The sequence below is a fragment of the Diabrotica virgifera genome, chromosome 1 (genome assembly GCF_917563875.1).
Source record: "Diabrotica virgifera virgifera chromosome 1, PGI_DIABVI_V3a".
Taxonomy (NCBI): Eukaryota; Metazoa; Arthropoda; class Insecta; order Coleoptera; family Chrysomelidae; genus Diabrotica; species Diabrotica virgifera.
The window spans coordinates 165,669,261-165,688,529 of NC_065443.1; the positions used below are offsets into that span (position 1 = coordinate 165,669,261).

The 19,269-nt window shown below is 32.0% G+C and overlaps 2 protein-coding genes and 1 long non-coding RNA gene across 4 annotated transcripts; 2 read left to right on the forward strand and 1 right to left on the reverse strand.

Annotated features, from left to right (window-relative positions):
* Window positions 1-3,417: 3,417 nt before the first annotated feature.
* LOC126881503 (uncharacterized) lies at window positions 3,418-6,611 on the forward strand. The gene is made up of 3 exons (XM_050645799.1): window positions 3,418-3,884; window positions 3,948-4,288; window positions 5,022-6,611. Exons 1-3 carry the CDS (start codon window positions 3,501-3,503, stop codon window positions 5,134-5,136), a joined length of 840 nt encoding a protein of 279 aa, XP_050501756.1. The 5' UTR covers window positions 3,418-3,500; the 3' UTR covers window positions 5,137-6,611.
* A 1,383-nt stretch (window positions 6,612-7,994) lies between these two features.
* Window positions 7,995-13,766, reverse strand: LOC126881495 (uncharacterized). 2 transcript variants are annotated; one of them, XM_050645788.1, is made up of 3 exons: window positions 13,407-13,766; window positions 12,282-13,324; window positions 7,995-12,222 (listed from the first exon to the last, which is right to left on the reverse strand). In XM_050645788.1, exons 2-3 carry the CDS (start codon window positions 12,726-12,728, stop codon window positions 11,464-11,466), a joined length of 1,206 nt encoding a protein of 401 aa, XP_050501745.1. In that variant the 5' UTR covers window positions 12,729-13,324; window positions 13,407-13,766; the 3' UTR covers window positions 7,995-11,463. The 2 variants fall into 2 exon arrangements, with proteins under 2 accessions (XP_050501745.1, XP_050501743.1); XM_050645786.1 differs by having other exon boundaries at window positions 13,396-13,766.
* Window positions 13,767-14,562: 796 nt separating this feature from the next.
* LOC126881551 (uncharacterized) lies at window positions 14,563-16,816 on the forward strand. Its single transcript, XR_007696908.1, has 5 exons — window positions 14,563-14,849; window positions 14,908-15,066; window positions 15,123-15,185; window positions 15,607-15,746; window positions 16,613-16,816. It is a non-coding gene; the product is annotated as an uncharacterized LOC126881551 (long non-coding RNA).
* The last annotated feature ends 2,453 nt before the right edge of the window (window positions 16,817-19,269 follow it).

Consider the following 19,269-nt stretch of genomic DNA (forward strand, 5'->3'; position numbering starts at 1 on the left):
ATTAAATATTATTGATATATAGTGTATTTGATAAATAATTGATTTAAGACGTGAACTTAATAAAAAGTTATTTATTGTGTATTATTTGTGGAAGATCCAAGCAGAGAATACATCAGATATATCCTGTGATCCAAGTATTTTGTTGTTAGATATGTTCAAAATTGTAAGCGTTCCAAAATAACAACATATTATTAAAAAATCACTTTAACACTTTTCCTCTTTTCTCGATTGATTATTAGTTTTTGTTGTACAAATAAATTATTACAATCACTGAAAACATAGTTAGTGAAAAAATTATCACATTTATTAACTGAATTAATAATTTGCAATTATAAAAATAACAGTTATCCAAGAACATTCAAAAGCCATCTCTTTAAATTAAGTATGACATTTTCAAGTAGAATGACATTCTAGTAATGTTTACATATCCACACCAGTGTGAATTTTACTACACGAAATTTGCCGTGTAAAGACAGAAAAAGTAGGGATACACGTAAAATATTTGCGAATTATGTATCCATAGCCTTAAGGGGATAGGCGCAAAATGTCGCCCGTTAAAATGTTCAATGCATTTTAAATGTTTTCATTTTTTGCGAATCCTGAGAAAACTAATAAGTATTTTGAAAAGTTTAAACGCAGAAAGAAAGATTACGTTATTACCGAGGACCGAAAGTCCCTGAAAACTTCTATAATGTTTATTTTAATAAGTTACAGGGGTGAAAAAAAAGACAAAATGTAGTGTCATTTTAATTCCAAATATCTCATTCAAAAGAAACGTTTTGGTTTTTCTAAATAATGCAGTCTTTCATTCTGCGTTTAAATTTTTCAAAAATACTTATTATAGTTTCTAGGTCTGGATCCCGCGTATGAAAAAAAAGTTGATTAATAGCAAGCTGAAAATTTGTTAATAGCTTAAGGGTGTCTAGTCGGATAAACTTTGATATATGGGAACACTGGAACAGGGGCAGATTTAATTGTGGAACAGGTTAAAAATTTGGAACGGTCACACCACGAAAACGGCACATTTATTTTGTCCGACAGAACAGACTTAAACTCTCCGAACAGATATTAAACTCTCATGCAAAAATCAGACTGCTATTTATCACCTGTCATAATTCCTGTCATTTGACATATTCTACATGTTCCACTCATTAAAACGCCCATTTGGTGATAAATAGCAGTCTGATTTTTGCATGAGAGTTTAATCTCTGTTCGAAGAGTTTAGGTCTGTTCTGTCGGACAAAATAAATGTGCCGTTTTCGTGGTGTGACCGTTCCAAATTTTTAACCTGTTCCACAATTAAAACTGCCCCTGTTCCGGTGTTCCTATATATCAAAGTTTGTCCGACTAGACACCCTTAAGCTATTAACAAAATTTCAGCTTGCTATTAATCAACTTTTTTTCATACGCGGGATCCAGACCTATTCCTCATGATTCGAAAAAAATGAATAGGTACATTTAACAACTAGAATATTTTGTCATCCACTAATTTTAACATCTGCATGTCTGGATCAAATTCTTCAAACAATTGTTTCGTGAACACAACATTTTGTGTTTTGCAAAGTTACATATGTTTAGATATTTTAGTTTTCCATCGTTAGCTTCTAATAGGCTCACCGAATGCCCGAACTCTTCAATAACACCTGAAATACTGCTTGCACTGTTACTTGAAATCTGCAAGTTTGTTACACAAGAATCCAGTTTCCAGTTTCATTTCTCTGTAATATTCATCATCTACGTCCTGAATCTTATTTTCGGTAATGACATTGGGAAATTGTAACCAAATGTCTGAAAATTAATTTAGAAATGGGGTGAATACTATTAAAAAGCAAATTTTATTTTAGTCATAACAAAATGTTGAAATATACCAAAAATCTACAAAAAAATATTACCTACTAGAATATTTTAAAAAATATCAAAAATCTATCAAAAAAGTAGAAATCTCCTAAATGTGGCAACGCTGTTAAGGAGAATGCTACACTTTTGACACTGGTCACATGACCTCTCTGTCACCTAATAAGAGGGTGCGTTCTAAAATGGTTGGGATAGTCAGCGCGGCCGGGTTTGGTTGGCGATTGGACTTCTAAGTTGTCTTATCGGTCTAGGGTTGGTAGTAAGGTATTTTTTTAGTAATATTGGTAATATTGTTTAATGCACCATTTTGGTTTTACTTGAGTTTTTTGGGATGTAAAGAAAATGAAAACACAGAATATAAAAAATGCAGGCATTTTCTGATACCTTTAAAAGCACCATCAATACATTAAATTTATACAGAACATCTTTAACATAAATTTTGACTTTTATATTAAAATTTGATTTTTTTAAATTTGCATATTTTTTGTCAAAAATGTCGTAAAAAAGTAGCGCGTGTGTTTTTTAAAGGTGAAATATCCATATTTGACGGTAATCTGAGATGCGTTTATAAATTTCAGATCAGGTAATTTTGTTTTATGTCCTTTATGTATTTATATAAATTTAAATACCTAATACGATGTCAAAATAGTTACCTTTTTGGTTTTCGCATTCACCATACAGGTGTTAAAAATATAGGTAAAAAAACATAACCAGTCTGACTCCTTGAGCAACCATTGCACGCGCAGGTTCTTTTTATAGTCGCTTCAGTTGTCTTATGCAACGCTTACGAAACGATGTTGCTTCATAGGAGGTTGCCTAGGCAACGTCAAGACAACTCAAAAATCGTCCACCAAATTAGTGCAGAATAGGGTCGTCTTCTAGGCAATAACAACGTTGTAACAAAACGTTGCCACGCGGTAGAAAACATTGTCGCGTCGACAAATTGCTACTTGGGTATTTCTATAAATATTTAGGTAAATTTAAATACCAAAACAAAATATAATGTTATTACCACTGAATGTAAAAAATATTTAAGTACAGTGAAAACTATTAAAACTCTGTCTATTTTATGAAAAGTTACTATTCACAAAGTTTATTTAGCAATAATGTATCAAACCCGGCATTACCACATCTGCGAAAGACAGTACCTCCGTTGACTAGGGTAGGTTTGGGACTATGGCCACTAATGTAGACACAATGAAATTCCAGGCTAATGTTTGTAAATGTAAATAATATGAAATGGAGATTATTTTTATAACAATACAATAATTTCGATGGTTAAACAGATTAGGTTAATCTTCATTGTACAGATCTATTTATTCTTATGAGATCTTTCCTTAGAACACTTATAGCCACTTTACACGATGCAAGTAATTTCGAAATTTATTGCACAAGTTCTTGCAGCAAGAATTTCTGCAATAGGTTGCAACTAGCTTTCTGCAATAAAGTGATTACACGGTGCAAGCAATTGCATAAATTGACAGAAAAATCTTTGACAGTTAACAGAAGAAACTGTCAAGTCAAAAGTCAAAACGCTTGTCTGTCACATGTCAATAGATTGTTTTTGTTTCTCTTTTTGTTTCTAGATTGTTCAGCAGCGTGTTTTGCTATTTCGTTTGTTTTTAGTGTTTCGTTGTTTATTTAAAATGAGCTGTAGTAGTAATAATTATCAATGGACAAAAAACATTGTAAAAATTTTAATAACGCAGCTGGAAAAGCACAGCTGCCTCTATTCCGTTACATCAAAGGACTACAAAAACAAATCAAAAAGAAAAAGTGCCATGTGGTCCATACAAAACAATTTAAAAGAACACGGTGTAACTATAACTGAAGCGGATTTAAAGAAAAAGATTCACGGTTTAAGAACACAATACCTCGCCGAACTGCGCAAAATAAAGCGATCGAAGTCAAGTGGTGCAGGTGCGGACGAGGTATATGTGCCCACTTTATGGTGTTATGAGCTATTGTATTTTTTTCAAGAAGATTCGTATCCTGAAAGGGAGAGTGCAACTAATTTTGAGTTTCACAAGGTAATTTGAAATAGGCTTAGTGGCTTAAAAATTTGTTATTTATTGAAATAATATTGTTTTTAGTATAATGAAGAAGAAGAAGCAGAAAGCATAGATACTGGAGAAGACGAAAGTGTCATATATGATGGCACTCTGGAAGATTTCAATATACATAACTATACACTTGCTGACACTCCAACAAGTAGTTTGAAGATCGAGATGGGGTGTCAGGGTAGAAGCTCTCCACAGCAGATGCCAGCCCCTAGGAGTGGGAGGGGTCAAGGTAAAAGAAAACGGCCTAATGAAGAAGATGACGATGGCATACAGCAACTCATAAAAAATGCCACACATACCTTGACCACAGCAAGGGACAGAATCGATGCAGGGATTAACTGGAGCAATGACCCGATAGATAACTTCTGCAGGTCAGTAACATCACATGTACAGTTTATCCCAAACCCTTCTTTCATAGTTTGTCGACTTCACTTTAACTCGTTAAATTCAAAATGATGTGTGTGTGTGAAAAGATGACTTGGATGAAGGTCCGTTAGCCCTGCTCTTGAAGAAAAACAAACATTTTTGTTTTATTTTTCCCTTAATGTATTAATTTTATTATATTTCTACGTATTTCATTTAAATGACTATGTTTGTTTCTTTCTAGTAGTTTATGAGTAATTTAATTATTTCCATTTCATGACAAGTTACTAGATAGTATAATTAACCTTCATAACGTATGTCTGTGATTATTATACATAGAACTTCGAAAATTATGTATTCCTTAAAGGGTATTTCCATATAAAGCGACTTATACTTATGGATGTATAATTGGTTCACAATTACAATACTCTAAATATAGTCCGTTCGCTAAACTCAGACTCAACTGGCTAGTGATTTAAGCTAGTAATTTTGCCAATTTCATAAAATTGGCAAAAAAATAATTACTAAATAGTTAATAATTACTAAATATTTAGTATTTTTGCAAATTTTATCAAAATTGGCAAAAAACAAAAGAAATATGTACTAAAATCATTAGCCATTTGTGTCTGAGTTTAGCGAACCGACTATAGATAACCAATCTATGATTATGGGATGATAACCCCAAATGGGTTTTAGATAAACTGTAGCTTTGTGTTTTCTAACAGTAATAATTTGTTGTAGAATGCTTGGAGATGAGCTCAAACTTGTTAAGAACTGTAAAAGACTTCAGACTACAAAAAGAAAAATTTTGAGCACAGTATATGATGCCCAAGCGGAGGAGTCAGAAGAAGATTAAAATAAGTTAATATATATGTATGTATAATATATCCCTACCCAAATTATTTGACACATAAGATTTTATAAACAATGTTAATTATGAGGTGATACTAAATAGGTTTTTTGTATGTACCAGACAGAATGTATGTTGTTTGATTGCCTATTTAATTGTATATCTTTTATCACAAATAAAACATTATTAATGAACAAATATGTTTTTATTGGCTCTTGAAGAAAAACAAACGATAATATGCTGTGCAAAATAAAAGCTACAATAGTGGCTAAAGGTGGCTCAACAAAATATTAACATTTAATTGTCGTTTTATTGTTTCCTTCAAGAGTCAATAAATATATATATTTGTTCATTAAACATGATATTTTATTTGTGATGAAATATTGACAATAAATGGATAACCAAACAACATACAGTGTGTCTGGTATATTCAAAAAAACCTATTGCGTATCACCTAATAATTATAACATTTTTTATAAAATCTTATAGTGCCTCTAAAAATTTGGCCAGGGGCTATACACTATTATACAGTGATGAGCTCGCTAATAACTGGCTGAATAACAAATTAAGTTGTGTGATAAAAAGAAATGAAACTAGTGGAGGTGAGAGATTTAGCGATAAAAACAAATAAACTTACATTTTATTTATTATTTCGCACCTTTAGACGTATCAGAGAAGTATGTCAACTAAAACTGTCACAGTGGCAGTTGCCAAACTCATCCGATACATCTAAAAGTGGGAAATAATAAGTAGAATGTAAATTTATAGGTTTTTGTCGCTAAATCTCCCACCCCACTAATTTCGTTTCTTTTTATCTCACAACTTGATGTGTTCTCCATCTTTTGCTGATTATTAATACGCTGATCACTGTATATGTATGTATATATATATATATATATGTTAATTAAACACAATTATATATGTCATTTGAGAACAAATTAGTTAAACCTTCCACGTTTTGATATTTACGTATCACTTTATTGTGATACCTATTCAAATGCGGAAGGTTTGACTAATTTGTGCTCCAATGACATATGTAATGGAGTTTAATTCACATATATACATGTTAATATAGTTAGTATGGTTTTTTTTAAGTTATTTTGTAATTGTTTATAAGTTCTTATTTGTGTATAAGTTAGTATACATGTTACTAACATGTATATATGTGAATTAAACGCCATTATATATGTAACTTGAGCACAAATTAGTCAAACCTTCCGCATTGGAATAGGTAACAATAGAGTGATATATCAATATTTCAGCATCCGCGCTTAGTCAGTCAACTCTGTCTGATGCTTGACTGTCAAGTGGGAATGCTCAAATATCGACATATCACTCTGTTGATACTTATTCAAACGTGGAAGGTTTGACTAATCAGTGCTTAAATGACATATACAATAGCGTTTAATTCACATATATACACATTAGCATACATGGAAGTACATTTAGTAATTATTACTTAAATAAACGTTAAAAAATTATTTTGTTTCGTTATGTTTTATTCTATTTTTTTTTCTTTTTGATGTGTTCTTTCCATCTCAACCTAACATCTAGGTTTCCCAGCTTTTGCTATCATAGTTATTTATGCCACCTTCCAGCATATTCGGGAATATGTAAGTCTAATTAATTATGTATTGAATTACTATTAGGTACTAATTGCTTTGTCTCTCTAATATTTTCATATGTTGTTGGAAAGTTGTCATCCTCTGATTGCATATCATACAATTAAAAGTATTTCCCAAGTGATCAGCAAATATATGTCAGTCTTGGATACTTTTAGCCCGTCCTCCATCAGATTTTGTTATGGATGGATGTTGTCTTATTGGTCTCTTGAGTCTCCTCGTGGCTCTACCTAATGATTAATCGCTATCTTTTTGATAGTTCAGATTCCTTAAGATTTTGTTTTGTTGATTCATTTTTTATGTCTCTACTTATATTTTGGGTTATTTGATGCTTTTATTTACAGTAGTTTTTCTGTATTTGTCATTTCCTTCTCAGCCACCTTTTTCCACAATTACTGTTAAATTGTTACTTACATAAAGGTTAAAAAATTATTCACTTTATTTTGATTTCACATTTTATTGTAATTTCATCATTACAGTCAAACCTGTGGTCTGTCGCCACATTGATCCGGATATGAAAAAATCCGGATATATTAGAGTAGAGTATTTATTGGTAATAATGTACAAATGTACTTTTACAGGTCAGATATCAACACCACTACTTCTTTTACAGTCTCTGAAACGTTTTCTCCTTCATACATTCCAGTAATTAACGCCGTCAATAACTTTCGTCGATAGACACGTTCAGTACCGGCGCTAGGGTATAAGGTGCCGGCCTGCAAAACTAGTATAGGTGCCCTTCGGCTTTTTTTACATTAGTATTTTGCATAATACCAGCCAAAAAAGTTCATTTTGGCGCCCTCCAAGCAGAGGCGCCCGCCTGCAGTGCATCCCTTGCAGACCCGTTATCGCCGGCCCTGGACACGTTTTATAGATTTTATAATACATCATTTCGCCATCTTTTAGTTCTTCTTTTAGTGCGTTGTCCAACAGCAGGAACTGCCTTTCTTGATAGATTTCGGTAGATCCGGACGGCGCAGAACCGTCCGGATATGGCAGGTTGTACTGTATATCATTTTACAATCTTACGAAACTTTTAAAAAATCGAAACAGTATAACCTAGATAGGAGGAAAACCTGTTATTTTTATATTTTACTGTCTTGATAATGTATGAGGGGAAACAAGTAGTGTTAGAACAAGTGCAGGTGTGACTGACAATTTTTTATTATTTATTTATTTATTTACGGGCAAGCCCAATTCTACAAAAATACATAGTGTACAGTGTAATATAAGAAACAGACATACAGAAATATAAATATAATATTAGAAGTAAATATGTACTATGAAATAATATCATAAAACCAAGTTAACAAATTACAGACGCTTCACTCAAATATTGATCCCATGTAAATTTCTTTTAAAACGACTGATGGAGTTGTCGAACAGTTGTAAATTGTAAAGGGAGTTTGCTAAATTCAAGACTCTGGGTACGAACGAAAAAAGTGAATAATTAAACCTGTGGAATGGTACATAAAATGTTCGCACTTGTCTAGTGGTGCGAGGTGGTACAAACAGTGCGATCTTATTAAGTAGTTGAGAACAACTGCATATACCATTTAAGATCTTGAATAATAGCAAAAGGTCCCTTTGTTTTCTCCTGCTTGCAAGAGAAGGGACCTGCAGTTGATGCTGCCATACAGCGTAATCTTGATAGGTATGAAGCTTAAAAGCAATGTAACGGAAGAAACTATTTTGGACTTGTTCAAGTTTCCTAATGTAGACCAAGTAGTGTGGGGACCACACTGAAGAACAATACTCGAGGTGAGACCTGACCAAAGAGAAGTAAAGAACTCTAATACTGGATATGTTTGTAAAATCACGAGTTGTTCTTTTTACAAAACCCAGCATTTTCATAGATGTTTGAATGACATTGATGATGTGAGTATTGAAACAAAGAGAGTTTTCCAGTGTAATCCCCAAGTCCTTGATTTTATTAACAGTGTTGAGCAATTGGCCATCAATGTAATAGTTTGATAATATTGGGTGGTGAGTACAGTTAAAGTTAATTACATGACATTTGATTGAATTTAGGTTCATACCGTTAAGTGAACACCATGCAGAGAGGTTATTCAGTTCTGATTGCAGTATGGCAGCATCATAATGATTTTTTATAACTTTAAAGCACTTCAAGTCATCAGCAAATAGCAAGGCGTTACAATCGTGAAAACAGTTGGTAATATCATTAATAAATATATTAAAGAGTAATGGACCCAAATGGGACCCCTGTGGTACACCTGACTTAACTGGAAAGGTTTGTGAGTAAAAGTGGTTTACTCGAACTTGTTGAAATCTTTCGGTTAAATAACTCTGTAACCACTGCAACAAAGGTCCACTTATGCCATAGGAGCTAAGCTTTTGAATCAGGAGTTCATGATTTACTCCGTCAAAGGCCTTGGAAAAGTCAGTATAAATTGAATTTTCGTGTGCAAATGGCGCTGCATCAGTGTTTTGTATGAAGCCCATATTTATTCTCATTAATGGTGGACCAGAAATACTCATTCAACACGAATCCATAGGGAAGTGTCTCAATGAACCAACTGCTGATAAAGAGACAAATTTCTATTCTATTCAATCATACAAAACCCTTCTATTTGGACTAGAGATGGCACCTGGGCAAGGAACAAAAAGCAATGAGATTTGCACATCACTTCGAAAATACATTTCAACCCCATGACGGAGAAGAACTTCAAGAATAAATTGAATTAAATGATGAAAAGATACAAATTAATCTTATTACTTCTAATGAACAAGAAACAGAAATAAAGCATACAGCAAAACCTCCTTTAACCGAAACAGCTCAATAGTTACAGTTTCAATAATTTCGTCAATAAAAAGTAAATTATTGCAAAACGGAAACAATTTGATGTTAATTTGTCAACACTGCTTTCATACAACTAAAGAACACAATTACATATCTGTACCTCAGAGCTAAACTGTATTAACTCACAAAATTTAAATTTTACAGGATAGCAGTTTAAAAGAAATATAACTACGGAGCTATGGTGGGACTTAATACACTTTAACGTACCCTATCTTTGGAACCACATTAAATAGGATTTAATATTGTATCGCATATGAAAGATGTGAAGTTTGTTACGTAGAAAGTGAAATAATACAATTTTTCAAAAAAATTAAGTTAATACAGTTTGGCTCTGAGGTACATACATAACATACAACACATATGTTTTTTATTATTAACATCTTTATTTTTTTCTTTACTTTATTGCTTTATTCTGTATTTACATATATTCAATTCAATTCAATTTTATTAGCCAAAATTTTACAATTTTAAGTAGGTATAAATATAATATATAGAAAGACACCTAGATGTGAAAACATCTGTGTGTGTCTATAGAAAAATTCAAAATAAATGTAGATTACTTATAAACAAACATAACTAAAAAAAAACTTATTTTAGAATCAAAATTATTTGAAATTTAAACTTAAAACTAAGTAAACAGCATATCTATATAATATGTAAAGAATACAACTGATAGGTAACAAGAAGAATACAAAAAACAATGTTACTTTTAACCGGAATGATCTCCCCAATTATTTCAGTTAACGGAGATAATGATGCCTAAACCTGGCAAACAACCTCACGAAGCAACTTTGTACAGACTATATTATCTAATCATAAAATAAAAAAAATTAAAACGACAATATAAAAAGAAAAAATTACTAAAAGAGATAACTTCTAATGTGTATTTGTAAATTATTATCAAATAAGTTTTTTCAAATTCAAAAATATAATGGGTATAAGAGATATCTCATAAAAGTAATTTTAGTTACACTAATGGATTAAGTCCACAGTCAAAGAAATCTGACAGAACACACACAAACTGTAGAACTCCGTAGATCAGATCAATAATAATTGAACTAAATCATGGAGAATTAAGCTTAATGAAATCAAATGGATTCATATTGATTTTACTGACAAAAAGATTCAATACTTACAAATTAGAAAAAATGATAGTCAGGTTCCACATGAAAATACAAGTTTGTTAGTAGAAGACAAGGTTCACTCAAACCTGTTGAATAGTAATATTTTGGTATAGACTTGTGAGTCTCTGAATAAATGAAAAAAAGACAGCATACATTCAAGTAACCAAAAATCTAAGACCAAGAGTTAGCCAGAACATAACTATTAATAATCACAAGTAAGAAGTACTAAAAGAATTGATATATAATACCTAGAGGCAGTAATTCTGGCTGACAATCTCATGGCAGAAGATAGTCTCAGCATGAATAGCTGCAGGAAATAGAGCATTATACTCTATTTCAACATTAATAAGATCGAAGCTGCTAATAAGACAATCTAAATTAATACTGTACACATCAATTATTTGCCCAGTTGTTACATATATGAAAGTGAAATATGAACTGTTGAGAATGATATTTGTTCCTCAAAGAGATGAATTGACTGGTGATTAAACAAGGTGCCACAATGCTGAATTGGTGACTCTACATTACTAAAAACTTAGTTTAAAATCTAAATAATCATATAAAAGCTAACTGGATAAAATAACCTAGAGGTAAAGACTGTGTTCTTTGAAAGACAAGATGGTTGAAAATTGGAGGCCATATGAGAAAAAGATGGAGGCATGATGTTGAAGCCGATTTATCTAGAATTTGGGGTACAATAATGGGAAATGGAAGCACAAGATCATAGAAGATGGAGGCCAATAAAAAATAAAAAGAAAGAATAAAATTAGCAATTATTGTCTTGCCATGTCACCCTTCCCACAGTATTAAAATATTGTACAAACTCTTCTCTTATTTCTTGTGCTTCTGTGTTTGATCTATTTCCCCCTTGTTGGCTCAAACTAAATTTAAAAGAGATTTTTTTATCCAGATCACTTCTGTACCGTGATACACACACACTGCTTAAATAGTTGTGCAGTGCACAACAGGCCAAAGTAATTATTTCCACCTTATCTGCCGAGAGACCAATTACACTTTGAAAGACCCTAAAACGATTGGCCAAAATCCCAAAAGCATTTTCTACAACACGTCTTGCTCGGCTAAGGCGGTAGTTGTAGATTTGCTGGAAAGGCGTCAGATTTCTAAATGGAAACGGCTTCATTATATTTTTCTGAAGGGCAAAGGCTGAATCTGCCACTATTACATATGGCATAATTCTTTGCCTACCAGCCAATGGAGCTTCAATTGGGAAATTTAAAACATTATCCCTTATGGCGGCATTAAGGGAGCTCCGATGAAAAACACCCCCATCTGAGATTCTGCCATTTACCCCAACATCCACATATAAAAAATTGTAACGTGCATCCACCAAAGCCAAAAGCACGATGCTGTGTGTGCCTTTATAATTAAAATATGTAGATCCAGCACTACTTGGAGCTTTAAACACGATGTGTTTTCCATCCATGGCTCCCAAGCAGTGTGGAAAGTTCCAAATATTCTGAAATTCTTCTGCGATATTCAGCCAATCTGCTGCAGTATTAGGCACCTAAAAGAAATATAAAAAAAATAACCATCTCATTCTTAAGAAGCATAAGTTCTACTTACTTTCAAGTATTGATCTTTCAATCGTTTATAAATTGAAGCACATACTTCAGGTACAAATTTTGATATTGTCGATTCAGACACTCTAAATTCGTACATTAGGCTTCTATAAGAGTTACCCGTTGCCAAGAACCTAAGGGTTATTATCAGTCGGTGTTTTGCAGAGATTGACTCCCTCATGACAGTATTCTGCTTCTCAATGTCTGGTGTGACTAAATGTAATAGGCGCTCAAAAGCATTCTCATCCATCCTGACATAATTTAAATATATAGAGGGTTCATTGAACTCCTCTACCAGATTTAAATTACCTTTACTTATATCTCCATTTGATAACCAGGGCCTAACCCAACAACGCCGTGTTTTTTTCTTGCTTTTCTCTTGTCGCAGTTTCATAGCTGCTGCGGCAAGCAGTATTGCGGACGTCCCAAGAATAATCTTATAGTTATCCATTCTATCGGTAAAAAAGAATTTCAAACAATACAACAATAAATAAAATTTCAACCAGAAAAATGTCCACAAAAGCAAAGTGTGACTTTGAAATTGAGATTTGAGAATGACAGAATGTCAATGTCATCAAACACTTTTAATTGTTGACAGAAAAGTAAAAACACAAACAGTGTAGCATCAAAGTTACTAAAAATATTACCAAATTGCAGAAAAAATTGCATGAAAAATAGGACATGTTCTATTTAGCTGCAACTTATTATTGCAGCAAGGAGTTGCAGCTTTTCTGTGCAATTCTCGTATGACACGATGCAATTTCTACTGCTGCAAGAAATTGTGCAATTAATTGCGCAATTAGTTGCATCGTGTAAAGTGGCTATTAGAAATGAAATGCACATTGTTTCTCACTGGCCCTGGGAAAAAAATTATGGTTACTATTGATTTGTACATCAAGTTACTTCAGGCAGGTAATATTTTATATTAACCATATAGGTACTTTGTTTCTATAAATGTTTAGATCAATTAAAAATGGTCTTCATTTGCCAATCTGTTAACGTTTTTTCAACTTATGTACTGAATGTTCCATTAATTTCACATTTTCCCTAAAACAATATCAATGTAAAATAAAAAATATTCCTTTCATGATTGCATTTATTTTTGGAACTTTACATACCTTATACTTACATTTAACAAGAGTAGAGACATGTTTACATTTTCCACTATTTTCTGCTTTACAAGAACATAACATTTGGCTAATGCTCATGCCATTTGTGAAAGATAGGGTTCCTTTAATTTCGTGGGGATTGGACCTGACTGAAGGAATAAACCATATTATATTTTGATGGTATGCTCAGAACTTTCCTCTATTTTTCCAGCCAAAATAAGATGACCAGAGTTTAAAACTTATTTTCCTTTTAAAACTTCTTGAATTTTGAGTACCCAAGAACTTCAAATATCCCACGATACTACTTAACTTCATGACTAAAAAATAGAACCAAACCAAATAGAAAATAGAACTTCAACAAAACTGAAACAAACTGAAAACAAAACCAAATTTTTTCTTGACAGAATGACTTGAATGACAGATGATTTGTGACGGAACGGAACAGTAAATCTGGCAACACTGTATTCCATCAGGGCGAGTTTTAGCCTTAGAATATAAAAGAACAGGAAGGAGTCTGTCATATATCAACAACACCTTAAATTTCTAGCGGAACTGGCCATCTTGAACGTCTGTGGATGACTCATAAGTTTTTGTCAACGAGGTAGAAGGTGTTTGTGTATTGGATCAGCTGTGTGCATAGGCGTACCATCTGGTAAAGCTCCTGTATATGCAATCAATTAACTGAAGTTATTAGTATAATAAAATGTTATTTAACTGACTTTTCAACAAAATATTATATTAATACGTATTTTCTCTTGATCTATAGCTGTTTCTTTAACATCAAAGATGTAATAAAATCGTTAAGAATTTATTTTCTTCCCTCCTTCAAAGGTACGTCACTGGAGATAGAAAGCAAATCTGACAGCTGATCGCCATTTGCAACCTCCTTCCTGGCTCGGAGTCATTTCGCATTGTACTCCTTCCTGGTTTATTTTATATTCTAAGGTTTTAGCCGCAGCTCTATCGACGACTTGAGACTTAGCTGTCATTAGTGTCATTTTTTGGCTCTTCAAGACCGCCGCATTTCACGTTTAGTACGGTTTATGAAACACAAATTTGTTCAAGGTCGACCTTAAGCATCGACGCTGACTTGAGTACCGACTATGAATACGGGCCTAAATGTTGTAACACTTTTCCCCCTCTATCTACAGAAAAACAAGAAGAAGGACAAGGACCACATAGGACCAAAAAAAAAAATAGATCTGAAGTTGACAGGACACCTGGTTGTGCATTGCCTTGAGCAAGACGCGCATAACCAATAACATGTACTGGGTACTCTCTTTCCTTGTCTAAGGGGTAAATGATTAAAAAAAAATCGAAACCCAAAAAAAAGGAAGAAGAAGAATAACTACATAATTTATAAAATTAAAAAATATATTAAAAATGAGCAATACCAACGGAAATCCTCCACGCAAAAATTATACTGAGAGAGAGAAATGTTTGCTGTTGGAAATAATTGGAAAGTAAGTACGAAATTGTCTAACTTATAGAACAAATTTCTAATTATATTTTTGTTTTCAGATACAAGCATATTATAATTGAAAACAAATAATGTACCAATGCTATGTCCACCAACCAAAACAATGAAACCTGGGAAAAAATAGCACTGGAATTTAAGGCCAGCGCTGAATTTCCCAGAACTCCCAAGCAGCTGAACACTGAAAAGTAGCAATGGAAAATGTAAGTGTATAAAACTTTCGGTTGATTTAAAGCTATATGGATTAATTACATTGCAGATTCAAAAATATAATGAGCAGAAGGTTTTGGACCAGTTGAAGAGAGACCAAACTGCGGACAAAGTAGGTATACTTAAATTTAAAGCTCTTAACACCAGGTCAGTCGAATTACACCATTTCTGAGTGGAATATTTTTATAAAAATATAATCCAATGAAACTAATTTCATGATGGGAACTAACCTAGTGTTGAGACAATAGAAGTTTAGTATTTGAGGGTGTTAACGCCAAAGAGGTGTAGTCATATTTGTGAAATGATGGAAGTCTTGCTTTATAACTTTGACAAATAGACATTTTTTCATCAGGAAAAGTGGTGTAAGTATTTACAGTAAAAACTTACACACCACTTTTTCTCTGAAGAGGTCTATGTATATAATATCAAGATTATAAAATAGGGCTTACATCATTTCAAGAATATGACTTACACCACTTTGATTTTAACCCATTCATTTCTTAATCAGTAATGAACTAATGAATTGTTTTCAGAAAGACATACTTGCACTCTGGTGGTGGCACATTTAGGCCTCGTCTCACAGATGTAGGGGCACAAATGTTGGGTTTGATTGGCAATCAAATCCAATCTTTACCCAACAGTTGTTACAGTGCATCTGGTTTCTTCACATCTGGTGAGTCCTTATTTTATTAATTTATTTAAATAAAGGTAACTAATTTTAAATTTATTTATATATATAAAGCCTGATCAATATTTCCAATATTATCTGAACAATAACCTGTATATGGTCTTGATCTGTACAAAACTTCTGAATTAGAACATTTTTTTTGTTCAGCACGTTATCCACAAATGTAGTAGAGTGACCATTAGTTTAACTATTTAAAACTATTATCTGATAATGCTAGGTTCATGTATTCGATGGATGTAGCAATAGAAAGAAGCCACCTTCTGTTAAAAAGGATGATTAGAAGAGGGAGGTATGGTATAGTCGGTCTAGTCGGTTTTCTAAAGATAAACTTAAGTTTATCCATTGTTTCCAACGTACATACATCAGGATGTAAGTTTTTGAGTGAATCTAGAATGTTTTTGGCATCTGAAAGATTTCCATCTAAAATGGATATTGTATCCTACAGTTCTAAGCCAATTTAAGATTTTTTGAAAGGTATTATTGTTTAAAGCTTGATTGTTAAAGATATTATTTCTATGTTGATCAATAATAAATCTGATAACAAGGGTGATAAGCGGTTACCCATAGCCAGACATAGCCCTATCTATAGACATCATTAAACAAAAAAAGATCTTTTGTAAACCAAATTTAAGCAAACTCAAAATATGAGAATTAATATCTATAAATATTATTAATATGAATTAATTATTATAATTATTTATTCCAATTCTAAATTAAGGTGGATTATTAACTTAGCTATTAAGATAGCTAAAGTAGATAAATAAAAGTAACTACCTACCTAATTCGAGAAAGATTTTTTTATAAAGAAAAAACTATCTGGTACATCTATTGAAATTTTTTTATTTTTATAGTTGCACAAGATAGTCAAGTGGAAGTAGATTACCTACAATTGGAAGACACATAGCAGATGTCCAATGTACCCTCTACTTCCACTGTGCTGCTCAGTACACCCACAACAACTGCTGTCCTGCCCAAGAAGACAGCCAAGATGTCTCAGGCTCGTTCAAAAAATAAAAAATTAAAAGATGTAGGGAGCGAAACTCTTAGGGCCGGTTGTTCGAACGCTAATCAACAATGATCATTATCAAATTATTAATTACTGTCAATGTCAATTGTTAAAACATAATTATTGACAATTCTAAGACTATAATGAATTAGTATAACAATAATTATTAACATAATTAATAATAAATCTCATAATTGTAATTAATTATGTTTTCAGCAACCCAAACAAAGTTGACGTTGACAGTTTTGGTGACAGTAATTAAATATTTAATAATGATCATTGTTGATTAGCGTTCGAACAACCGGCCCTTAATGTATCTTTTACAAAAAAAAAAAAAAAAAAATTGAAACAGCAAGACTAGAAAGAAGAAGTAAGATAGTATTTTTCAACAAGAAAAAAAGAAATTTTAGAAGTAGAGCTTCAAATAAAAAAATTCGAACTCATAAATTATTAGGTAATAGTGGTTAGGTATGTACCTATTAAAGTAATTTTAAATAAAAATTGTAATTTCTTTAAATAATAAAATTAATAAAAAATGTGTTTTTCAAAGTTTATTTACCCACCTGTTAGAATGAGTTATTACCTACTAGCTTCGTCCTCTGCTTCTTTGTCTTAATGCATTCCACAATTCTTCATTTGTTATGGTGTTGGGCCAATACATCTTCAGAATATTTTGTGGGAATCTATTTACAAAAACTTTTCCTTGCATTTCCTTCTGAAATTGTTCATGTCTCACTCCCATATTCCTATATAGTAGTATTGATTTGATGATACTATTAAATGTGTTTTGGCTAATTTATGTTGAGATATGATATAAGAGGATTTCAAAGGCCTGTTGTCTGTTGTTCTTTTTCCTATTCTATGTTTAATGTTTACCTGGACTCCAACTTTTGCACTATTATACTATCAAGGTAGCAGAATTCTTTAACCTGTTTTATTTCTTCTTGATTGATGTATAGTTTACCATGCTCATTTATTCCTATTCTCATCTCTACTATCTTATTAGTGATGATTTTAAGACCAACCTCATCTGCCTTTCCCTTCAGCTTCCTTATCACGTTCTTCATGTCATCTATTGTATGTGATATTAAGCAGATATCATATTGCATATCCCAATGTTGGATTTAATTGGCAACCAAATCTAATCTTTATACAACAGTTATTTAACAAAAGGTAAGTAGTAATTCTAAATTAAATATTTAAAATTAAACATTATTTTTTTATTTTCACACTAACACAATATGTTGAAGTAGAGCTAAACTAATGCTCCCCTGTAGCACCATCTACATGTGTGTGCAGCCCAATATACAGTGAGCATGTAAAGGTTAGAATAAATTCATTTTCTCGAGAATGGACGATTTTGGAAAAAATCCCGAAACAGGTCAATTTTTATTTTTAAATTATGACTTTTTGGCATTATTATCATACTAGTGACGTCACCCATCTGGGCGTGATTACGTCATCGATGATTTTTTTAAATTAGAATAGGGGTCGTGTGGTGGCTCATTTGAAAGGTAATTGAATTCTCTAATCAGTAATATAAACATTAACATAATTACTTATACATAAATTTCTTTGATTAAATTTATTGACATAAAAAGAAGAATATATGTCATTTATTTAATTCAAAATACACTTTACTGCTCTTAGAAAACAGAAAGAAATGTTTATTTGAAAAATATTCTTTGCTTTTGGCTTAAATTAAATTAATTAATTTTAAAAATTAAATTATAATTAAATAACTAATAATTTTAATTAAACATTACAATACCCTTTATTTAATAACTATTTCACCTATATAATAACTAAAAAACTCTATTTAATAACTAAAAACAACTATTTATAAACATTAACAGCCCTTTAATCAACCAATAACCTCAAATTAGGTGACAGTTCCTTTTGGTCACCGTGTGACATGCGAAATTGGTTAATCAGCGTTTCGGAAACTCAAAACACTTATGATCGACTGTTAACTAACGATTAATCGTTTGTTAAATCATATGATCGACTGTTATTGAACTCCCGTTTAACTGGTGTTATTGAAACTCAAAATGCATTTGATCAACGATTAACCATCGATTACATAATTTTTGAGATGATCATCCTTTCGGAAACCGGCTGTAAATCTGACTTTTTTAACATTCCTTGTAATTCATCAAACTTGGATATATTTTTAGTAGAAAATTTAAGTACTTTAAAATATTGGCCAATATCAGATATAGCATTAAAATGCTGTAGAATGCCTTACAATAACAAATTTGTAGTTGCACCTCTACTGCACTGAATAGTAATATATGTAACAATTAAGATGCTTCCTGCATGGTGATTCGGTATTTATTAAGGTTGGTCTTACCCTACTGAGAAATGTTCCTTGACCATTTTTTAAATACTTTTTAATTTTCTTTTAAAATTACTTTTAAATAGTCCCAGTTCCAGTTATTTAAAAGAGTTCCATCATATATATTGATTCAGTATAGGCTCGTAGTTAAAATTAGAATAAAT

Bases quoted from the DNA above. Each gene is read 5' to 3' on its own strand.
- LOC126881503 (XM_050645799.1), top strand. From the start codon at position 3,501: ATGAGCTGTAGTAGTAATAATTATCAATGGACAAAAAACATTGTAAAA. The intron at 3,885-3,947 runs GTAATTTGAAAT...TATTGTTTTTAG, and splicing joins CTAATTTTGAGTTTCACAAG to TATAATGAAGAAGAAGAAGC. The intron at 4,289-5,021 runs GTCAGTAACATC...AATTTGTTGTAG, and splicing joins CCGATAGATAACTTCTGCAG to AATGCTTGGAGATGAGCTCA.
- LOC126881495 (XM_050645788.1), bottom strand. From the start codon at position 12,728: ATGGATAACTATAAGATTATTCTTGGGACGTCCGCAATACTGCTTGCC. The intron at 12,223-12,281 runs GTAAGTAGAACT...TATTTCTTTTAG, and splicing joins TGAAAGATCAATACTTGAAA to GTGCCTAATACTGCAGCAGA.